This window comes from Heloderma suspectum, chromosome 3 (assembly GCF_057233095.1).
Source record: "Heloderma suspectum isolate Gila_16-S chromosome 3, 16-S_ref, whole genome shotgun sequence".
Classification (NCBI taxonomy): domain Eukaryota; kingdom Metazoa; phylum Chordata; class Lepidosauria; order Squamata; family Helodermatidae; genus Heloderma; species Heloderma suspectum.
In genome coordinates, this window is record NC_139460.1 from 24,821,500 (window position 1) to 24,846,503 (window position 25,004).

The window sequence follows — 25,004 nt, forward strand, 5'->3', positions numbered from 1 at the left end:
ATTTTGTCATGGAAAAATATGCAAAAAAATAAAAAATCAGCCAAAAATGTACATTTCCCCCATAGGCTAAAGTGTGAAAATGCATATTTGGAGGGAATTTGCACGTTTTCTCACATGTGCATTTGCACAAATTCGGAAACAAAAAAAAATCCAGTTCTGTCAATGGGCGGATGATAGAACAAAGGTGCCTGACAATCCGTGAAAGAGACGGAACGGATTTGACACAATTCGTGCATCCCTATGCACCCAATGAAACAGTGTGTGATCCAAGAAGTGGTGCACTTATCAGATTGTGCTGTACAACAAGATGTCCTGGACCAGTCCTTCACAGAGCTGGTTTAAGTCATCTGAGGGCCGTGCTCTACTGAGGGCTGGTTAACACATGCATATTCATCACTCTATGACTGCAGCATCAAGCAGTGACGTTGCCTGTGAGAATAAGCCACCACAAATCAAACTCTGCTATCACTCAAAACCTAAAGCTTTCCAAACAATTCACTCATTCAGCTGTGAGTCACCATGATGAATAGTCTAGTGTTGGGGAAACAAGTGATGTACATGCATGTGGTGAAAACTAGCACCTAGTGCTCACAAAGCGATACTTGTGTTCCAGTGAGTGTAGCTTAGCAGTCTGGGGGTTGTGGATTTCTTGGATTTGACCCCAAAAAGCTTCTCCACTGAGATTTGAAGTACACATTCATTCTACAGACAATCCTGCCACCATTTTTCCTCTGCAAAATCATTTTGTGAGGTGGCAATTTGCAGTGAAGAAGCAGCGATCATGAGAAGGAGTAACTAGCCCACTTAGGCATCCCAAAGACCTTGTGAGGGGTAAAAGTGGGGAGAAGGACAGGGCTCAGCATTCTGGCCTTGCTTCCAATCTCCCTATGTATCTTTCACCCCACACCTTCATTCCCCAACCACCCTGTGTTGAGTCAGGAGGTCTGAACTGAGGTTCTACCCGCATTCCATTGACCCAGTTTTATCAGGGTCCCTGACCACAAGGAGCATTCTAGTTATGTTCAGTTGAATGTGAGTAGAATTTCTGTTCAGTCCTCACCAGGGGGTAGGGCTAGGGATGCACGGAGATGTTGGGGACAATGTTTGCACTGTCTCACATTATTTGGAATGCCTGAAGAGGGTTATTGTCCAAAACATGCCTGGCATCATCTGGAGGGAAAACAGCTGGGGAGAGGATTTCTCTAGGATAAAAGCTCTTAAGTTGGGGGTGCTTTTGTTCAGTGAACTAGGTAGAGATCAGCAAGAAAATTAGGAACATAGGAAGCTGCCTTATACTGAGTCAGACCATGGGTCCATCTAGCCCAGTATTGTCAACACTGACTGGCAGCAGCTGTCCAGGTTTCAGGCAGGACTATTTCCTAACCCTACCTGGAGATGCCGGAAATCAAACCTGGGTCCATCTACATGCCAAGCGTGCGCTCTACCACTGAGCTGTGGCCCCTAAAGAAACAGGTTAGTTTGTGAAATGTTTATATTAGTGTCAGGTGAGTACAACAAGTGCTCACCCCAGACACCTCTTGCCCTCTACTAGTGTTATTGGTGAGCGCTCACAAACTCTTGAGAGGGCATGACAACCATTTGCTAGACAAATGTAGGGTGCAACTGCTGGCCAAAAATCTGCTGCTTGCTACTGCCTTCTTCTTCCCTAAGATGAAGCTTTTTTTCTCCTTGGGGAGGTAGAAGGGTTAGCAGGTGGCACTGAACTGAGTGGGTGCAAGGGGAATCGAGGGATGAGTGGGGGGTTGCGCCCACCTCACTTCTGCTCTCTGTAAACAGAGCAAGGACACCTATATCTGTGAATCAGTGGATGGTGGTGGCTCCGATGTCAGTGGAGCGGTGAATCCACTCCAGGTTCCAGCCAGAGCTCTAAAGGAGCTATCCAAAGTGCTGGACCCACTTTGGCGATAGGGTTCAGCACTGGTTTCAGCACCTTGGATAGCTCCTTTAGAGCTCCGGCTGGAAGCCAGAGCAGATTCCCCACCTCACTGCCATCGGAGCCACCAGCCTCCGCTGCTGTGAGTGCTCCTGCTGCATACCCTCATGAGGTTGGACTTTGACAGCGCTCTTCAAGTACCTGAAAGGTTGTCACAGAAAGGAAGGCCAGGATCTCATCTCCATCATCCCAGAGTGCAGGACATGGAATCATGGGCTCAAGTGACAGGAAGCCAGATCCCAGCTGAACATCAGGAAAAACTTCCTGAGTGTTAGAGCAATACAACCATGGAACCAATTCCCTAGGGAGGTGGTGGGCTCTCCCACACTGGAGGCATTCAAGATGAGGCTGGACAGCCATGTGTCAGGGATGCTCTGGCTTGGATTCCTGCATTGAGCAAGGGGTTGGACTCGATGGTCTTGTAGGCACCTTCCAACCCTGCTATTCTATGATTCTATGATCCCTAATGTACATGTCTCTTCACCAGGCTAATATAAGACAGCAGAGCACTACTGACTGTAGTGTTGATCAATGCTCTGAGTGCCCGTGCTTTCCTTTCAGAGAATCATGGCTTTTTAGCCTGGGAACAAGTCTTGGTTAAAAGCCTGACATGGACACTGCAGATCTCCTTGCTATGGGTTCACTGATTTGTAAATAAACAACCATCTTTTACAAGGGGTCCTTTGGACAGCTTCAGACTGGCTTATGGGATTGAGCCTGTCATTCTGGGGAATGCTCCGGTTTGCATTCATCCTTAGGTACTAGTTTTTCTGTCTGCCTTAATCATGTTCAGTTTGTCAGTTGAATTTGATCCAGTTCACTGTGGATGCTTTGGGGATTGCCCAGCATGCACAGAGGTGGCCTGTCTGTTCTCATGCAATCACAGGCTGATTTGATTCCCATCTTACCTAACGCTGACAACCAGATGTACCATGATTGCCTGATACAGCTGACACTTTGGATGCGATCCCTGCATCTGTCTCAGCCACTTGGCTTGACAGCCCCACGAGTGACAAAAAGCACTTCATATTTGATTTTGCTAGACCCATGATGCTTGCCTGGGTTTCTGTTTTGAAGGTCTGCAACTTTGCCTCCTGCACCATTTTGGTCACATCTGATTTGTTGTGATTGGTGTTCAGAATCTGGTTATCTCCTGGCCCAGGCCAGGGGCTTTCAAACTTTCTACCTTCAGGCACTGCCAGCTTCAGGTTTTTGAGAGTCCTTGGGCAGGACAGGACACCCTCCATTGGCCCCCTCCCTAAGCGAGTCTATTTTCTTACCAATATTGTCACCAGTTCCTGTTGCTACCTCTTACTTGCTTGACAGACAGAGAGCCAGTGAGCAAGTAGGCAGTGGCATCTACAGTTCCTCCTTCTCACCACTGCCATTGTCTGGGCGAGAGCAAGAGGCCGATGAACAAGTAGGTTGCAGTGTAGAAGAATCGGACCAACTCTTGAGTAGGGGTGTATGGATTCCCCACCATCTGTTCCGGTAGGGAATCCATGTGGGGGGCAGGCAATCCGTTCCTCCCCCCCCCAGAATCCTCCAGAGTGATTCTGCTCTGCTCAGATTCGGGGGGGGGGACTGGCTTGGGGGTGATCTGCTAATCTCATGTGCCATAGACTATGGGCACATGCGATCCCTGCTGATCGCATGTGCCCATAGACATATACACAAAATAGAGCCATGAATCTTGTGTATAAGCCTATGGATACATAGACGTATACACAAGATTCATGACTCTATATGTGTATAAGTCTATGGGCACATCCTCCCCATCGCCTTTTTTTTTTTTTTAAGACATGGCAATCAGCAGGGAAAGGGAAGAGGCAAATGGCTCTGGCTGGCAAGAAGCAGCCCAGTGCCTTTCCGCCTCCAGTCTTCCTGGAGTGGAGGTAAGTAGTCCTGATCTGCTGCGGATTCCTGAGGCAATCCCTGCTGATTGCCATGTCTTAAAAAAAAAAAAAAAAAAAGGCGATGGGGAGGATGTGCCCATAGACTTATACACATATAGAGTCATGAATCTTGTGTATAAGTCTATGTATCCATAGGCTTATACGCAAGATTCATGGCTCTATTTTGTGTATACGTCTATGGGCACATGTGATCAGCAGGGATCGCATGTGCCCATAGTCTATGGCACATGAGATTAGCAGATCACCCCCAAGCCAGTCCCCCCCGCCCCAGAATCTGAGCAGAGCAGAATCGCTCTGGAGGATTCTGAGGGGGGGAGGAACGGATTGCCTGCCCCCCACATGGATTCCCTACCGGAACAGATGGTGGGGAATCCGTACACCCCTACTCAAGAGTTGGTCCGATTCTTCTACACTGCAACCTACTTGTTCATCGGCCTCTTGCTCTCGCCCAGACAATGGCGGTGGTGAGAAGGAGGAACTGTAGATGCCACTGCCTACTTGCTCACTGGCTCTCTGTCTGTCAAGCAAGTAAGAGGTAGCAACAGGAACTGGTTCTCTGGAATCCAGCCTCATTTGAATCCACAGTGGATTTCTTTGACATCCCTACTCTGACATCCCTACAACCCAACAGGGGCTCTTGCCAGTGGGCCCCTGTTGGGTTGTGGGCCACCAGCAAGTGCTCGACCATGCATACCCTTGACACTGGCCCTGCCTTCAAAGAACCATTTCCTTTCTGCTCAGGAATGGCTGACTATTTCAGAAGATTCGGGGAATGTTTTAGGACATACCCATAATACATGTAGGGGGCTGACGAGTCTTGTTGGACATCTCTATGGACCCATGTGAACTGTGCATATGTTTTATCACCAGTACCTTAAATTTCAAGAACATAAAAATAGCAATGCTGGATTATACCAAAGGACTCATAGCCCAACATCCTATTCCCACAGCGGCTCATCACATGCCTCTACGAAGTAATCTTGCATAGTTGGGCAATTCACGGCCCCGTTTTGCGCATACAGAAATTTGTGCATTTTCGCGATCGCCATTTTTTTTTCTTCAAAAAACGGCGATTGTGGTGCTCGACGAGGTTGCTCGAGTGAGTGCGGGTGGCTCAGCGAGGGACAAGGAGCTCAAGCTGCTCCAGCTGGTCCAGGGACTACAGAAGCAGGCAAGCTCCCAGAGAGCGAGCGAACAGAGCGAGCAAACAGGGGGAGCAAACAGGAGTTGGCCAGGGGAGTTGCAGTGGTTGAAGAGACAAAGGAGACAAAGGAGACAGAGGCTAAGAGGTAAGTGGGTTGCAGGAAGCCCAGGGCGCTGCCCTTTATCCTTCTGACTGGCTGTGAGCTCACCAGGAGCTTCTGAGAGCTCCAACTGAATTGGAGGGGTGTGGCCTGAGTACTCCCAGCAGCTGACTGGGCGGGAAGCTTCAGTCTGTTTCCTGCCTCCCAGCAGAGCAGAGCAGAGCAAGCTGCTCCAGCTGGTCCAGGGACTACAGAAGCAGGCAAGCTCCCAGAGAGCGAGCAAACAGAGCGAGCGAACAGGGGGAGCAAACAGGAGTTGGCCAGGGGAGTTGCAGTGGTTGAAGAGACAAAGGAGACAAAGGAGACAGAGGCTAAGAGGTAAGTGGGTTGCAGGAAGCCCAGGGCGCTGCCCTTTATCCTTCTGACTGGCTGTGAGCTCACCAGGAGCTTCTGAGAGCTCCAACTGAATTGGAGGGGTGTGGCCTGAGTACTCCCAGCAGCTGACTGGGCGGGAAGCTTCAGTCTGTTTCCCGCCTCCCAGCTGAGCAGAGCAGAGCAGAGCAAGCTGCTCCAGCTGGTCCAGGGACTACAGAAGCAGGCAAGCTCCCAGAGAGCGAGCGAACAGAGCGAGCGAACAGGGGGAGCAAACAGGAGTTGGCCAGGGGAGTTGCAGTGGTTGAAGAGACAAAGGAGACAAAGGAGACAGAGGCTAAGAGGTAAGTGGGTTGCAGGAAGCCCAGGGCGCTGCCCTTTATCCTTCTGACTGGCTGTGAGCTCACCAGGAGCTTCTGAGAGCTCCAACTGAATTGGAGGGGTGTGGCCTGAGTACTCCCAGCAGCTGACTGGGCGGGAAGCTTCAGTCTGTTTCCCGCCTCCCAGCTGAGCAGAGCAGAGCAAGCTGCTCCAGCTGGTCCAGGGACTACAGAAGCAGGCAAGCTCCCAGAGAGCGAGCGAACGGAGCGAGCAGACAGGGGGAGCAAACAGGAGTTGGCCAGGGGAGTTCGGCAGGGGAGGTCAAGGGGGAGGCCCCTAACATTTTTGTTTTAACTAACTTTTTCCCATTTATTTGTCTTGTAACACACACTTCCACACCAGTGGGACTCTGCTTTTAACCTCTACTGAGTAGAGGAGCAGGCACAGGCTAGTCTAGAACAATCACAAAGCTAGACACAAAAAGGGAAACGGGGCTATGGAAGGACAAGACTCTCCAGTGGTGGTGACCTGCAAGGTGTGTGCCATGTTTGTTTTCTTGCCTGAGAACAACATGGCCTACACCTGCAACAAGTGCAAGTTGATCACGCTGCTGGAGGAAAAAGTAAGTGGACTGGAGCGGCGACTGTCAACCCTCCGGGGAATAAGAGAACACGAAGAGTTCTTGGACAGAATGGGGGAACTACAGCAGCAAAGGGCAGACCAGAAGCTTGAAGAGCAACAGCAAGATGAGGCAGAAGTGGGAAATGCTGAGGAGAAGAAAAATGGAGTAGAGGATACTCCTTGGAAAACGGTGACAGTTAGGAGAAGAAGAACTAGACGCCACTCTGCACCAGTGGAAGCGGTGGAGCTGTGGAACTGATTCCAGGTACTTGCAGATGAGACTGGAGGACAGCCTGCAGAGGAAGAATCACAGGGGAACCTGCATGAGAGTGAGCAAGAGGCTGAAGGTCAGTCAAACAGAGGCGATGAAACCCAGGCCTACAAGAAGAAGAAGAGAAGAGTGGTAGTAGTGGGAGACTCCTTGCTGCGTGGGATCGAGACCCAAGTATGTCGCGAAGACCCGTGGACTCGCCAGGTATGTTGTCTCCCGGGAGGACAGATTAGAGACGTGACTGAAAGGTTACCTGCACTCATAAAGCCCACTGACAGGTATCCCTTTCTTCTCATCCATGTGGGAACAAATGATAGCGCCAAGCGGAGCTACAAAGAGATCACGTCAGACTTTGAAGCTTTGGGAAGGAAACTCAAGAACTTTGGGGCCCAGATAGTTTTCTCATCCATCCTTCCAGTAGTTAGAAGAGGGATAGAAAGGGAACGAAAAATACTCCGGGTGAATGACTGGCTACAAAGGTGGTGCCGACGAGAGAGATTTGGATTCTGGGACCACGGGCTATACTTCCTGGAAGATGGGCTGTTGGCTAGGGATGGGTTGCACCTCACAAAGGATGGGAAGAATGTGTTTGGCCACAGCATGAAGAACTTCATCAGGAGGGCTTTAAACTGAATCCTACGGGGAAGGGAGATGTAATGTTGGGGGTAACAATGGACGTAGGCGCATGCACTGCAATGGAGAGAACAGCGCTGATAGCGCCCAATAATAGTCTTCAGACACATGTAGGAAGAAAGCCAGACTATGAAGCACATGGTCTTCGATGTCTATATACTAATGCCCAGAGTATGGGAAACAAACAGAACGAACTTGAACTCTTAATACAGGAGGGAAATTATGACTTGATAGGTATAACTGAGACTTGGTGGGATGACTCTCATGACTGGAATACAGCAGTTGAAGGATATAACTTGTTCAAAAAGAACAGGAGGAACAGAAAGGGAGGCGGGGTTGCACTGTATGTGAAAAATACATATCTCTGCACAGAAATACAGGAGGAGGAGCTTGGTAGCCCCATCGAGAGCATCTGGGTTGAAATAAATGGAGCAAAGAATAAAAGGAACCTGGTGGTCGGAGTCTACTACCGGCCACCCAATCAAGGAGAAGCCAAGGAGGAAACTTTTGAAAAGCAAATAGCCAATGTTTTAAGGAAGCATGATGTAGTAGTAATGGGGGACTTCAATTTCCCCGATATTTGTTGGGAGACAAATTCTGCAAAACATGGCCCCTCCAGGAAATTCCTGACTTCTGTGGCGGATCACTTCCTCCTACAGAAAGTAGAGGAAGGAACTAGAGGATCGGCTATCCTTGACTTGATCCTAACCAACAGAGATGACTTAGTGGATAAAGTAGCAGTTACAGGAACTCTGGGGGAAAGCGACCATGTTGTACTTGAGTTCTTGGTTCTAAGGGAAGCAAAAGCCGAGTGTACTCAAACGCGTACCCTGGATTTTAGGAAAGCTGATTTTAATAAACTCAGAACAATGATCAGTAAGGTCCCATGGCAAGCAATGCTAGCGAGAAAAGGAGTCCAAGATGGGTGGGAACTTTTAAAAAAGGAAATTCTCAAGGCACAATCACAAACAATTCCAACAAGAAGAAAAGGTGGAAGACAACAGAAGAAGCCAATGTGGCTTCACAAAAAGCTTAGGGATGACCTGAAAACAAAAAAGGACACATATAGGAAGTGGAAAGAAGGCCAAGTAACAAAGGAAGAGTACAGGCAGGTAGCACAGAATTGCAGGGATGGCGTCAGGAAGGCTAAAGCGGAGAACGAGGTGAGGTTAGCGAGGGATGCTAAAAACAACAAAAAGGCTTTCTTCAGCTACGTGCATAGTAAAAGGCAGAGGAAAGAAATGGTTGTTCAGCTATTAAATAAGGATGGCAAAATGATAACAGAGGACAAAGAAAAGGCAGAGGTGCTCAATTCCTACTTTGGCTCAGTCTTCTCCCAAAAGAGGGTTGATGACCCCCCTGGCAAAGGCGAAGTACAGGCTGAAGGGGCAGGATTGCAGCTTGAGATCGACAGGCATATGGTCAAGGAACACCTCATTACTTTGAATGAGTTCAAATCTCCAGGGCCAGATGAACTGCATCCTAGAGTAATAAAGGAACTGGCAGAAGAACTCTCAGAACCGCTGTCTATTCTCTTTGAGAAATCATGGAGGACCGGGGAAGTGCCAGATGACTGGAGGAGGGCTAACGTTGTCCCTATCTTCAAAAAGGGTAAAAAGGAGGAACCTGGGAACTACAGACCAGTCAGTCTGACATCAATCCCTGGGAAAATTCTGGAGCAGATCATAAAGCAATCCATCTGGAAGCACCTTGACATCAATGCCATGATTACTCGAAGCCAACATGGATTTGTCAAAAACAAGTCCTGCCAGACAAATCTGATCTCTTTTTTTGATCAAGTCACCTCCCTTGTAGACCGTGGGAATGCTGTAGACATCATATACCTCGACTTCAGCAAAGCTTTCGACAAAGTGCCCCATGATATCCTGATGAGCAAACTAGCTCGAAGTGGGCTAGATGAAACAACGATCCGGTGGATCCACAGTTGGCTACAGAATCGGACTCAGAGAGTGCTTATCAATGGGACCTTCTCAAGCTGGGGAGAGGTAACGAGTGGGGTACCGCAGGGCTCAGTCCTGGGCCCAGTGCTCTTCAACATTTTTATTAATGACTTGGAGGAGGAGGTGCAGGGAATGCTGATCAAATTTGCAGATGACACAAAATTGGGAGGGATAGCTAATACTTTGGAAGACAGAAACAAAATTCAAAGTGATCTGGATAGACTGGAGTGCTGGGCAGAAAACAACAGAATGGCATTTAATAGGGACAAATGCCAAGTTCTGCACCTAGGAAAAAGAAACCAAATGCACAGTTACAAGATGGGGGATACGTGGCTCAACCACACTACGAGCGAGAAGGATCTTGGAATTGTCGTCGATCACAAGCTGAATATGAGCCAACAATGTGATGTGGCTGCAAAAAAGGCAAATGCTATTTTGGGCTGCATTAATAGAAGCATCACTTCCAAATCCCGGGAAGTACTAGTTCCCCTCTACTCAGCACTGGTAAGGCCTCATCTGGAGTACTGTGTCCAGTTCTGGGCACCACACTTTAAGAAGGATGCAGACAAGCTGGAGAGGGTTCAAAGGAGGGCAACAAAGATGATCAGGGGACTGGAAACAAAGCCCTATGAAGAGAGACTGAAAGAACTGGGCATGTTTAGCCTTGAGAAGAGAAGACTGAGGGGAGATATGATAGCACTCTTCAAGTACTTGAAAGGTTGTCACAGAGAAGAAGGCCAGGATCTCTTCTTGATCATCCCAGAGTGCAGGACACGGAATAATGGGCTCAAGTTACAGGAAGCCAGATTCCGGCTGAACATCAGGAAAAACTTCCTGAGTGTCAGAGCAATACGGCAATGGAACCAATTACCTGGGGAGGTGGTGGGCTCTCCCACACTGGAGGCCTTTAAGACGAGGCTGGACAGCCATTTGTCAGGGATGCTCTGACTTGGATTCCTGCATTGAGCAGGGGGTTGGACTCGATGGCCTTGTAGGCCCCTTCCAACCCTACTATTCTATGATTCTATGATTCTATAAGTGCGGTCCCAGGTGCATGCAAGCAGGGGCAGGGGCTGGGCAGGCACCCAGAGAACCTGGATGGGGGGGTGGCGCCTGCCCATCCCTAGTGTTCGTTCTGGAAGATATGAACTGTGTAGATATTACACAGAGCCAGTGTGGTGTAGTGGCGAGAGTGCTGGACTGGGAGTCAGGCGATCCGGGTTCTAGTCCCCACTCGGCCACGGAAGCTTACCAGGTGACTTCGGGCCAGTCACAAACTCTCAGCCCAACCTACCTCACAGGGTTGTTGTTGTGAGGATAACATGGAGGAGGAGGAGGATTATGTATGCCGCCTTGAGTTCCTTGGAGGAAAAAAAGGTGGGATATCAATGTAATAATAAATAAATATTAATCAAAAATGAACTGCAATGTATTTCTCATACATCCCTAACAGGACATGAGCCCTCTCCTGGTGTTGTTCCCCAGCAACTAGTATTCAGAGATATATTGTCCCAATTCTGGAGGTAGCATATAACCACCATGGCTAGTTGCCATTGATAGTTTTATCTCCCATGCATTTGTCTCATCCCCTCTTAAACCTGTCCAAGTTGGTGGCCATTGCTACATCTTGTGGCAGCAAATTCCATAGGTTAACTATGCACTGTGTGAAGAGGAACCTTCCTTTTGTCTGTCCTGGGCCTCCCAACATTCAGCTTCATTGGATGACCTCGAGTTCTAGTGCTACGAAAGAGGAAGCAAAACATCTCTCTCTCCACTCTCTCCACACCATACATAACATTATACACCTCTAGCATGCCTGCCTAGTCACATTTCTTCTAGCCTTTCCACATAGGGGTGTTGTTCCTGCCCCTTGATGATTTTGATCACCCTCTTCACTTTTTTTTGGTACTGAATCATGCTCAGAATTGATAATGCAGACTAGCAAGAAAAGATGAAATATATTCACTACATCAAAATCCCCTACCCCACCCGCAGAGGCACACAGCTGCATCTTTTACTAGAGGAAATCTTCTGGGAAATCTTCCAGGTAAAGTTGCCCGAGGAATCCAATCATTGCAGATTCCTAGATGAAATGACCTAATCTGCATCTTTGGAACTAATGTGCAGTTCAGCACTTCAATTTAGCTAGCCTCTAGATTTTACACTTCTCCAAGTGTTGTGATACAGTTTTCTGGACTTTAAATGTATTGAAATGCACATTTAAATAGTATTTTGAGAGAAAATAAGCTTTGAATATGTATTTAAATATTCTATTTGGATGGATCTTTCAAAAACTCATAGTAGAGCAGTATCTAATACTGCTGCTATGCTCCCACTGTTTCTGTTGCACTAGCGATATCCGCTACGAGTGCAACAGGAGCTAGCAGTTCCAACAGGAATCCTGGAAATGAGCAGAAACGCTCATTTCTGGAATGGAACAGATCAACAGAGCTCCCTTCTGCAAGTGACTGGAGGCTGTTTTGGGATGGATGAGGGTGAGCAAGCTGAAACTTAATGCACTCAAGACAGAGGTACTGTGGGTTGGGAAACCAACTACTTTGGATGGAGGTTTACAACTGGTCTTAGATGAGGTTGCACTCCCCCTGAAAGACCAAGTGTGCAGTCTGGGAGTTCTCCTGGACTCTGAGCTAACTGAGGAAACCAAGGTGGCTGCAGTGTCCAGAAGTGCATTTTACCAGTTTAGGCTGCTACGCCAACTGTGGCCCTATCTGGAGAGGACAGACTTTGCCTCAGTTATCCATGCACTAGTCATGTCCATACTGGACTAATGTAATGTGCTATATGTGGGGCCCCCTTTGAAGACAGTTCAGAAACTCCAGCTTGTGCAGAATGCGGGCACCCAAGTATTGGTGGGGGCAATTCGATTAGATCACATAATGCCTATATTGCGCCAGCTGCACTGGTTACCGGTGCGTTTCTGAGCCCAATTCAAAGTGCTGGTTTTGACCTTTAAAGCCTTAAATGTTAAGGGACCAAGTTACTTGAAGGACCACCTACACCCATACCAGCCTGCCTGCACTTTAAGATCAGTAAGAGAGGCCCTTCTCATTTGCCTACCCATGAGAGCAGTCAGGTGGGTAACCACACATGAGAGGGCCTTCTCTGCAGTGGCCCCAAACCTTTGGAACAAGCTGCCATTGCAGGTCCACCATGCACCGTCACTGCAGGCTTTTAAGAAGGCCTTGAAAACATATTATTTTACCTTGGCCTTCTCATGATATGACTGCTGTTGTTGCTGTTGCTGCTGGCAACATTGTTGTTGCTGGTTTTATTGTTGGCTTTTATTGTTTTTATTGTTTTTCTGGTTTTTATCACTTTTAATATTTTAACTGTTTTTATCACTTTTAATATTTTAACTGTTTTTATGTATTTTATTGCTGCAAGCTGCCTTGCGAGGGCTTCTGCCCTGAAAGGCAGCCAAGAAATATTATAAATTAATAATAAATAAAATTAATTAAATAAATAAATAAAGGTCCACTAACCATCCCATTCTGGAAATGTGCATTTCAGCTCATTTCTGATTGCTGCAGGATACGCTTCCTTCCCATTGCACTAGTGGTGTGTCTCACTAGTGTGAGGTCAGCATTGGATATTTCCCATATTACTGCAGAAATTGAAGGGAGTGGAATTATGTAGACAGTTTTGTCAGTCCTTTCTTCCAAGGCAGGAACTACAGTAATTGATCCTTGAGATTAGAGATGCATAAATGCAAACAGGAAATGTTTCATGATGTCTTTATTACTGTAATGTAATGTTTAATGTAGACCACCCAGGGAGCCTTGGCTATGGGGTGTTAATGGAAATTTATTATTATTATTATTATTATTATTATTATTATTATTATTAACACTAACAATAATAATATAATAATGTATAATTATAGTGCTCCCATTCATATTTTTTTCTAATGAACCAGAACCTTCGCTTTTTGGCTAGTAAGGCAAAAGTGAGAGTTGCAAAATCCTTATTTCTTAAATGAACTGTCCACGCCTGGTGCCTACCAAATGTGTTTGACTACAGTTCCCATCATCCCCACCCACTGGCCAAGGGGAAAGCTGTCCTAGATGTCAGTGGTGGCAGAATGTGTGTGTGCATGCATGTGCTTGGGACTATACCGTGACACAGTGGTGTGTGTGAGAGACAGTTTGCTCAACCAGGGGAGCAGTTGTGTTATATCTCTGTGTTCAAAAGAACAGGCTCAAAAACCTTTTAGATGTTTTTTTTGGGGGGGGGGTATTATTTTCAAATAACCCTAATAGCATTTCAGTAATTGCATGCCAACAAAAACCCTCCAGACCTCAACATCTTATCGGCACAAGCCTAATGTTCTCAAATATGTCTAATTAAAGGGAACAATTGGCTCACTTGGTTTGTCTCATTAATTTTTGCTTTCTCATAAATGAAGAGTGTTGCCCATTCATCACAAAAACAGTCTTTGCTTGAGCTGCTTTTTGTAAGTCACACATAAAATAGTTCAATTTTTGCAATTTGCCATAATTATGTTAACAATCTCTCTGTTGTAAGAATCTTTTTGCCTTTCCAATATTTGCCTATTCTTATTCTTGCTGAGAGTTACATTACGTTTATCATCCCAATTTGATTTTTTGACCCCAATTATTTGAGTTACATTTTGAAAATTGATAGGAGCATTACAAATAATCTTCAGTGGATTTAAGATTATCCACAACGAATTGTCCTGTCCAATTCATTATCAAGACCTGAATGCTTTAAGGGGTTGCATAAGGGCGCAATCCTATCAGGGTAGGCGCCCGCCTCTGAACTTGGAGGCGCCCACCTATCCAATGCAGGGCAGGAGAAGCGTGGAGAGGATCATCCCCTCTGTGCTTCAGCTGCCCTACATTAATGGCTAGACAGCCGATTTCAGATGTCTAGCCATGGGACGTTAGAGCACAGGAAGCGGCGGCCGGACAACGTGTAGGATGTGTTGTACCAGCATTTCCAACTTCCCCACCCTGACACCCCTCTAGGAATGCCCCATTTTTGCCGCTCCACACTATTGTTCCAAGCGTGGAGCTTGGGGCTGTTCCGTGCTACCTATGAGGCAGCGAGGGAGGGGGTGTAGGTTGATTCTCAAGGGTGTCCGCAGGCGGGGGGGAGGCGATCCATCCTTCACCCCGGAATCCTCCCTGGCCGGCTCTACTCCACAGTGAGTCCACAGAGCTGCTGGCCAGGCCCATCCACAGCCGGACTCCCATCCGCTGCCAGGCTGCAGCCACAAATGGCGTCTGGCATAGGGGATGCCATTTGCATCCCTGCTCTTTTCGGTGATAGGCTACGTAAATATTTACGTAGCCTATCGCGGCAAAGAGCAGGGATACAAATGGCATAGCAGACACAATTTGTGTCCCTGCTCTTTTCGTGATAGGCTACGTAAATATTTACGTAGCCTATCACTAAAAAGAGCAGGGATGCAAATGGTGTCTTCTACACTGGACGCCATTTGCGTCCGCAGTCTGGGGCAGCAAACGGACGGCAGCAGCGGACAGACCCAGACCACCCGGCAGCAGGTAGGGTCCGTCCAGGGAGGATTTGAGAGAGGGGGGACTGGTCCATTCCACCACGGACTCTGGGGGTTCTTCAGAATCTGGCCTCATTTGGAGTCCATGGCAGATTTCTCCACCATCCCTACCGACCTATCCTATGTCTGTCTAGCCACTGACTAGCAGCCATAGGATTGTGCTCTAAGGCACTAATAGAGTACATACCACTACTATCACTTTCCAACAGACTAATGTTTGGAGAAATCATTTTAAAGGGGATGCCTTTTCCATCTTTCTTGAGTAATTAATATTCCTATTAAGCTCTTTTGTGAAATTAGATTGTAAATTGGTGATTGGTACTACATTTTGTACTGATGGATTGGTATGAAATCTTAGCCTTCTCACTTCAGAGACTCTAAACAGCAGGCTGGATCCAGACTTCGTCATGCTTAGAGAAGACCCATTGAAATCAAAGGGATGTAAGTTAATCAAGACTGAATTCAGTCTCATTGATTTCACTGGGTCTACTTAAAGTATGACTTTAGGCGCAAACCTATGCATGTTTAGACAGAAAAGAGGTCCTACAACTCCAAGCATTCCCCAGCTATTCCAGCTTGGGGATGCTGGGAGTTGTAGGACTTTTTTTTGTCTGAACATGCATTGGATCATTTTGCCCTAAGTCTGAATCCATCCCAATACATCTAAAAAAATACAATGGAAACAAAAAATATGGTTAAACAGACTATAATGTATAGTGTTAAATCTCATCCCCTTCCCTCCATTGGACATTTGCTCTCACCTACACAGGTTGCACACCTCTCCGTTTGTGACCATTTCCCTGATTACCAATTCAGATACAACATAAGCCCTGTTCAGGTGTTCAAAAAAACAGTTGACAGCAATGCATGAGGAGAAGGAATGCTCCAGCCCTGCCCCATCCTCCACCACATTTCACAGAAGCATAGAACAGTAGGGTTGGAAGGGGCCTATAAGACCATCGAGTCCAACCACCTGCTCAGTGGAGGAATCTAAGTCTAAGCATCCCTGACAGATGGCTGTCCAGCTTCATCTTGAATGACTCCAGTGTCGGAGAACCCACTACCACCCTAGGTCATTGGTTCCATTGTCGTATTGCTCTAACAGTCAGGAAGTTTTTCCTGATGTTCAGACAAAATCTGGCTTCCTGTAACTTGAGTCCATTTCTCCATATCCTGCACTCTGGGATGACAGAGAAGAGATCTTGGCCTTCCTCTGTGACAAATATTTCAAGTACTTGAAGAGCGCTATCCTATCTTCCCTCAGTTTTCTCTTCTCAAGGCCCAGTTCTCTCAGTCTCTCCTCATAGGGCTTTGTTTCCAGTCCCCTGATCATCTTCGTTGCCATCCTCTGAACCCTCTTCAGTTTGTCTACATCCTTTTTCAAGTGTGATGCCCAGAACTGGACACAGTACTCAAGATGAGGTCTAGAGGGGAACTAGTATTCACGTGATTTGGAGGCTATCCTACTATTAATGTAGCCCAAAATAGCATTTGCCTTTTTTGCAGCCACATCACATTTTGGCTCATATTCAGGTTGTGATCTACCACAGTTCCAAGATCCTTCTCGCTTGTAGTATTGTTGAGCCACGTATCCCTCATCTTGTAACTGTGCATTTGGTTTCTTTCTCCTAGGTGCATTTGTCGCTCTGTACTCATGGAGGGTAACTGTCTGCATCAGGGAGCCTCCTGTATCTGTGGGAGCAATCCACACTAGCCAGAATGTGCATTTCCCATGTAAATCCCAGGGATAGAGGAGGCACCCCGCCGCAGACAGTCTTCCTCCATGAGTACAGACTGACAAACACTATGGAGGAGACAGGCAGGGCTGGAGTACTCCTTCTCCTCACAGATTGCTGGTAACCCATTTTTGAATGCCCAAACAGGGCTTTAGTGGTCACTCCATGTTAGTGCTTCTTCTGAAATCACTAGCATTACAAGAGAGTGGAGCCTAAAATCCCTTCCACTAGCCTGTATGTATGTATGTACGTATTTACAATATTTATATATCACTCCACATCTAGAACAGATTTTGGAGCGGTCAACACAAAAGATAAAACAGTAAAAAATAAAAACATTAAAACATCACATTAAAATGTACTTTAAAAAAAAAAGGCCAATAGAAACTGTGGCTGCTCAATTAAGGAACAGCACTGTGCTTTGTGCCATACCACTGAGTCAAAGTAGTGGGAATTGTATGGCTAATTTAGGGATGTTGGAGAAATCCTCCACCGACTCCAGTGAGGCCGGATTCTATTGAATCCGGTCCGCCAAAGTCCATAGAGGATCGTATCTCCTACCTTTTCTTCCAGATTCTTCCTCGCCAGTGGATCCCCCCTGCCTCCGGCTCCGAAGACACAGAGACACAGCCGCCATGGCTGTACTGCTGTACTGCAGACGCAAATGGCGTCCGCTACGCCATTTGCGTCCCTGCTCTCTAACGTGATAGGCTACATAAATCTTTATGTTTTAGATTCATGCAGATGTAATCAATGTAATCAATATTTTATCTGTGAAAGAGGGAACCGGCAAACACCCCCTTTTCTAAAATGACACCTGCCACTCACAGTTTTTATAAATCGGGGTCACTTTTTTTTAGTTGATCAGAAGATGTAATCTGATATTATTATCATTATTTTAAACTCAGGATAGTTTGCCAGTTTTTTTCAGTCAAAGTTTCTTGGATATTCATGTGTAATCCCAGCCTTCAAAATATTTCATTATGAGTTCATGTTGCTGGCCAACACTTGTCTGGAAATCTTTGTTGCAAATATTGCAACCTTGTTTGCAAGTTACAGGAAGGGGGCAGTTGAAGTTAGTTCATGGGAATGTTGAGCATAGCTAGCCTTAGGATCTCTATAGCCTACAGTGTGGTTTCCTGCTCCTCCTCTTCCTTCCCCCCTCTCCCTCTCTCTGACCTTCTCCATTGCTGGGAGCACGTGTGTTTGCTCTCTTCCTGCCAGTATTATAGAACACAAAGAAATGGACTGAACAAACTTCATCTGAAACTATACACTGTATCTGTATTTTTATGCAAGAAATTGTGATAAATCATTTTACCTTTTCTTCCCTAAAGAAGGGCGTGGTCTTTTCTTTTCTTTTTTAGCCTTTGTGTGCATGTGGGACTCATAAACACGCATTCTGTTCTGCCTTCTGTTTTTCTCTGCTAGCTGCCTTTTTAACAGGAGTCAGCAATACCAAATAATTCCCATCAACCTTCAGAGGCAATGCTAAGAACATAATTCTATGCACATCTATGCAGAAGACAACCCACTCAGTTCAATGGGGCTCTGTCCCATTGAAGTGTATACAGGGTTGCAGCCTAAATACCAACTTGCTTTATATTCTTTGTAACCAAGATGCCAGGCAGAACTGTCATGCCTTTCTTGTAGCTTCTTGAAACTCTAATTGCCGACTGGTCAAATACCAAATAGATTATAAGATTTATTTTTAAATTCAGTCCAGCACAAGGGCTGTTATTAAAGTGCTTTATTGATTTTGTTCTGTCCAAAAAAGATCCTTCACTGTGCTAACTCTCAATTACTAACCAACCCTGCCAGATATATTATTCTGCATTCCGTGATGTCAAGGCCATTGACACCCGATACTCTGCAATGCCATACAGAAGAGATTTAAAGGCTTTCCTCTTCAGTGCTTTGGATTAATGAGTTAAGCTTTATTAATTTAAGAAGGCTTCCCCCCCACCCCTTGGGACTTCACATCTGCAGAATAGTTTTTAAGGCCTACTACCTAGAGCAGCTTTCTCCAACTTGGTGCCCTCTAGGTGTTTTGGACTTGCAACTTCCATCATCCCAAACCAGAATACCCACTGGTCAGGAATCTTTGGAATTGTACTGCTGGAAATGACTAGGTTGGGGAAAGCTGGCCCACAGCCTTGTGTTGGTTAGGAGAACGGGATTCAAAGCTAACACTGATAGGCAGGGAACTCTACGGAGCTTGGAGCTGCTCCAACTGCGGGGAGCTTTCCAGGTTACATGAAGGATCATCTCCTCCCATATACACCTGCCCAGACACTAAAATTATCTTCAGCAGTCCTTCTCTGGGGGCCTCCACCAAAGGAGGTGAGGTGAGTGGCTACTAAGAAGAGGGTCTTTTCTGCTGTGGCACCCCAGTTGTGGAATAAGCTTCCCAGAGAGGCTCACCTGGTGCCTACACTGTGCTCTTTTCAGCTCCAGGTGAAGACCCTTTATTTTTTTCTCAGGCATTTTAGTTTTTCAGTTTCTGTTTTAAGTGAGGTACTGTATTTTAAATCTTGCACCACTGCTAGGTTCTATTTGGTTGTTATTTTTATTTTTTATACTGTAGTTTTCAACTTTTATATTGTATTTTATTGTCTTGTATTTTATGGTTTTAATTGTTGTGAATGACCCAGAGAGCTTCGGCTATTGGGCGGTATAGAAATGTAATAAAATAAATAAGAATAAAAACAAATAAATACACAGACAATGTTTTGTGAATGGAATCAACTCCAGAAAAGTGCTCTGAGCTCAGGCATTGGGCTGGTTGGGACATAACACTTCTCTTTTAGATTAAATATAACCCACCAGTATGCCTCTGAATACCAGCTGCAGGGGAACAATAGTGGGAGAGGACTATTGCCCTCATGTCCTGCTTTGGGGCTACCCATGGGCATCTTTTTGGCCATAGTGAGAAATAAGATGCTCGACTGAATAAGCCATTAGTCTTATCCAGCAGGGCTCTTCTTATGTTCAGGGTGAGGAGACCGGGATCTCAGTGCACGTCTCAGATGGTATCCATTTGCATTACATACCACGAGTACCAGGGAGGGCTCCGTCCATCACCTAAAATCCACAGCAGGGTTAAGAGCCTCCAGGCCTTGCATGTGGTAATGTCATTGAGACCCAGTGTGGTGCAGTGGTAAGAGTGTTGGACTGGGACTAGGGAGGCCCAGGCTCTAGACCCCACTCAGACATGAAGCCCACTGGGTGACTTCGGGGCCAGTCACTGATGCTCAGCCTAACCTACCTCACAGGGTTGTTGCGTTGAGGATAAAATGGAGATGAGGAAGAGGATCATGTATCCCATCTTGGGTTCCTTGGAGCAAAAGCCAATATATAAATGTAACAAGTAAAGAAATTGCTCTACGGGCAGCTAGACTGTTATCACCTGAAGGCATCTAAAGAGCCCTATCCATATCAGGCCAAACTCAGGACAATTTGTCTTTTTCATATTAGACTATTACAAATGTTTCTAATGTCTTATTTTTTTTCCAATATTTTAATCAGGTGTATTATCTCATGTGTTGTTATTTCACTGTTGTTTGTGGTTACTTGGGACTGTAAACCACTCCGAAGGCATTTGTCAGTTGGGGGGGGGGGTCAATCGAATAAATAAATAAATTACAGCTCATTACTCAGTTCTACACTGCCATTCCTGGTTGACTGAAGTACGCCGAAGCCTTATTCCTTCCCAGCCCATTGCTTGCAAAACGTTTTTAAAATGCCGCCATCTCTGCTTCTTTATCACCAGCAAAATTTGTTCAACTGAATGAACCTTGATAATGTCAGCTAAAAGTTTGGCACTATTAATCATCCCCTTTTGTTGCTATTGTTGTTATTGGCAGCATACCCACATTGGACGGAGAGGTTGAATGATACCCAGTTAGACAGTGGGGAGCAACTTCAATGGGAATGTAAAGCTATGGGAAAGCCAAGGCCCACCTATCGCTGGCTAAAAAATGGATCACCTCTCTGGCCAGAGGTAAGTGTGCAGTAATTTCATTTTGCTTTCAGCAAGTCACCTTACTTAATTTACTGTGCTGCTGTGATTGAACCTCCAAGAAACATAGAAGCCTACTAAACTATAAACAGGACTGCATGTATTCTACACTAAAAATAATAAAATTCTGTACTGAGGTAACTGCAGCTTTTGCAGAGGGTAGCCATCTTAGTCTGATGCAGAAAAAACAGCAAAGAGTCCTGTGGCAGCTTGAAGGCTAACAAATTTATTCTGACATAAAGTTTTGTGACTATAGATGCATGGAATCTTATCGACAGTTTCAAGTAGGGATGGCGGAGAATTTCTCCACAAATCTCTGGGAGACCGAATGCCAACGCATTCGGCCCCCCGAAATTAGTGGAGAAATGGTCCGCCACCCCCCCGGGATGGGACTTACCTTTGGCGAATGTCCCTGGTGGTGGCAGCTCCCTGCAGCGGTTCGGCGGTGGTTCGGCGGCGGTTTGGCAGCGGCCGGTCTCCCAACCGGCCACGGCCGCCACCATTTCTAAGTTAAAAAAAAAAAAAACTCAAGCAAACGTGATAGGCTACGTAAAGATTTACGTAGCCTATCACGGCTAGATTTTCAAAAAACACCGTGATAGGCTACGTAAATCCTTACGTAGCCTATCATGGCTGACTTTGGGGGGGGGGGTGCCGCCATTTGCGTATGCACTTTTTTTTTTTTTTCAAAGTCAGCCGTGATAGGCTACGTAAGGATTTACGTAGCCTATCACAGCTGACTGCAGGGACGCAAACGGCGGCTGCTACGGCCACTGCCATTTGCGTCCCGGCCGGCAAGGAGGATTCGCGGCCAGAGGGACAGGGTGCCTCCCCCCCGGCCAGAATTTTGGTGGGGAGGGATGGGGTGCCTCCCTCCTGCCAAGAATTTCGGGGGAGGAACAGAGCGCCTCCCCCCCACCGCAAAGCAAGCTGCGGGACCAGGTAAGGGACTTTCGTCCATCCCTAGTTTCAGGTAGGGATGTCACGAGTGCAGTTCAGGGTTTGGGAATTTATCGAGCAACCCCCACCTGTGACCCCCAAACTGCGCCCACCGAGACGCTGTCCTTGTTAACCCCCCAGTCATGCCTGCTTGCGCTCCAAAGTACTCACTGCAAACCCATTGGGTGAACGCCGCCATTTTCATGCCTTTGCTTTCTAAGAACGACAGGAAGTTTAAAAATGCGCATATTCAAATATGCGCAGTTTGGAGCTGGGAAAGCTAAATAAGTGCAATATTAGAGGTATAATCCATCTAATATTGCGCTTATTTAGCTTTCCCAGCTCCAAACTGCACATATTTGAATATACGCATTTTTTTTTTACTTCCTGTTTTTCCTAGAAAGCAAAGGTGCGAAAATGGTGGCGCTCACTGAACAGTTTCACGGTGAGTGCTAGGGAATTCACCAAACTCGTGGGTGGCTTGAGCACAGGTTTGGGGGGGAAGCGAGCAGGGACGCTGCTTCAGCGAGTGCACAGACAACCGAACTAGGGTGAGTTCTTACATCCCTAGTTTGTTTCAGGTTTATTATATACAGTACATTTGGTGGGGGCTCAGGAGGAAAAAGTGTAAACAATGAAGTGAGAAGGAAATTAAATATAGGAAGTACTGATAGTGACAAGCACATTAATAACAGCAGTCATTCACATTGCCATTGTTGCTGACAATACCAGGCATGTCCTGTCCGTAGGTAAGCCAATTATTTATTTATTTATTTATTTATTTCATTTCTATACCGCCCAATAGCCGAAGCTCTCTGGGCGGTTCACAAAAACTAAAACCAAACAACACACAATAAAACAATTTAAAATATATAGAACATTAAAACCACAATATAACAATACAACCACAATAAAACCTAGCAGCAGTACAGGAGTTTAAAATACAGATTTAAAACAGCAAAGATAAAAATTTAGAAAGCTAAAATGCCTGGGAAAATAAAAAGGTCTTCACCTGGCTCCGAAAGGAGTACAATGTAGGCGCCAGGCGAACCTCACTAGGGAGCTCATTCCAGAGCTGGGGTGCCACAACAGAAAAAGCCCTCCTCCTAGTAGCCACCCGCCTCACTTCCTTTGGCAGGGGCTCACGGAGAAGGGCCGCTGATGATGATCTTAAGGTCCAGGCAGGCACATATGGGAGGAGGCGATCCTTCAGGTAACCTGGCCCCAAGCCGTTAAGGGCTTTGAATGTTAACACCAGCACTTTGAATTGGGCCCGGAAATGGACTGGCAGCCAGTGCAGCTGAAAAAGTACTGGCGTAATATGAGCTCGCAGGCCAGTCCCTGCTAACAATCTTGCTGCCCTATTTTGGACCAGCTGAAGTTTCCGGACCGTTTTCAAAGGCAGCCCCACGTATAACGCATTGCAGTAATCCAGACGAGAAGTTATCAGAGCATGGATAACTGTAGCTAGGCTATCTCTGTCCAGATAAGGGCGTAGTTGGTATACCAGCCTAAGCTGATAAAAAGTGCTCCGTGCCACTGAGTTCACCTGTGCCTCAAGTGACAGTTCTGGATCCAAGAGCACCCCCAAACTACGAACCTGATCCTTTAGGGGGAGTGCAACCCCCTTCAGAACAGGTTGAATATCACCTAGCCGGGCAGACGAACCACCCACTAACAGTACCTCCGTCTTGTCTGGATTGAGTTTCAGTTTATTAGCCCTCATCCAGTCCATTACCATGCCCAGGCACTGGTTCAGAACAGCCACTGCCTCACCTGGTTTTGATGAGAAAGAGAGGTAGAGCTGGGTGTCATCCGCATATTGATGGCACCTCAGCCCACACCTCCGGATAACCTCCCCCAGCGGTTTCATGTAGATGTTAAACAGCATGGGGGATAGAATAGAGCCCTGTGGAACCCCATGGCGCAATTGCCATGGCACAGAGCAATAATCCCCCAGCACCACCTTCTGGAATCGGCCATCCAAGTAGGAGCGGAACCACTGTAGTGCAGTGCCTCCAACTCCCAACCCAGACAACCTATCCAGAAGGATACCATGGTCGATGGTATCGAAAGCCTCTGAGAGGTCCAGGAGAATCAACAGGGTCGCACTCCCCCTGTCCCTCTCCCGGCAGAGGTCATCCCACAGGGCGACCAAGGCAGTTTCCGTTCCAAAACCAGGCCTGAAGCCCGATTGAAATGGATCTAGATAATCCATTTCATTCAACAGTGCCTGGAGCTGTCCTACAACCACCCGCTCAAGCACCTTGCCCAGGAAGGGGATGTTGGCCACTGGCCTATAATTGTTAACATTCTCTGGGTCCAGGTTAGGCTTTTTCAGGAGTGGTCTAATTACTGCCTCTTTTAAAGCAGCAGGCACCACTCCCTCTCTCAAGGAGGAATTTACAACCTCCTGGACCCAGCCGGACAACCCCTCCTTGTTTGATTTAATAAGCCATGAAGGGCAAGGGTCAAGCACACAAGTGGTCCATCGGACTTGGCCAAGCACCTTGTCCGCATCCTCAGGCCTCAGTAACTGAAACTCATCCAATAAAACTGGACCAGACGGTGCTCTGAACGCCTCTACCAATGGAACTGCATTAACGGTGGTGTCCAATTCATGACGAATCTGAGCGACTTTATCCTCAAAGTGCTGCGCAAACTCGTCACAGCGTGCTACCGAGGGTTCCACCGTCTCTCTCCCTGGCCCAGAATGTAAGAGGCCGCGAACCACTCGGAAAAGCTCCGCCGGACGACACTGAGAAGATGCAATGCTGGTGGAAAAGAACTGCCTCTTTGCCACCCTCACCGCCACAGAGTAGGCTCGATAGTGGGCTCTTACCTGTGTTCGGTCAGACTCAGCACAAGTTTTCCTCCACCTGCGTTCTAGCCGTCTCCCCTCTTGCTTCATTGCCCTCAGCTCAGGTGTATACCAAGGAGCTGGCTGGGCTCTGCTCAGAGGGAGAGGGCGCTTGGGTGCGATCGTGTCAATCGCCTGAGTCATCTCTGCATTCCACAGAGCGACCTGGGCTTCGACAGGAGCACCAGCCATACCAGCAGGAAAATCCCCCAGAGCCCTCTGGAATCCATCGGAATCCATTAATCTCCGGGGGCGGACCATTTTAATAGGTCCCCCACCCTTGCAGAGAGGAAAGGCCGCTAGAAGTCTAAACCTCAGCAGGAAGTGATCTGACCATGACAAAGGGACAGATGTTAATTCCTCTACTTTCAGATCACCATCCTCCTGCCCAGTCGAGAAAACCAGATCAAGCGTGTGTCCTTTTATATGCGTTGGGCCGATGACATGTTGGGACAGCCCCATGGTTGTCATGGTGGCCATGAAGTCCTGAGCCACCCCGGATACAGCGGCCTCGGCATGGAAGTTGAGATCCCCCAGGACCATCATCCTGGGGGTCCTCAACACCAAGTCCGAGACCACCTCCGTCAGCTCAGGC

General features: G+C 46.9%; 1 protein-coding gene across 1 annotated transcript in view; it reads left to right on the forward strand.

Annotated features, from left to right (window-relative positions):
- Positions 1-25,004, forward strand: part of LOC146349431 (contactin-5-like) — a 233,967-nt gene that overhangs the window by 199,721 nt on the left and 9,242 nt on the right. The window contains exon 8 of the mRNA XM_084842648.1: positions 20,456-20,592. Coding sequence (XP_084698774.1) covers positions 20,456-20,592 — 137 coding nt within the window. The remainder of the gene's footprint in view (positions 1-20,455; positions 20,593-25,004) is intronic.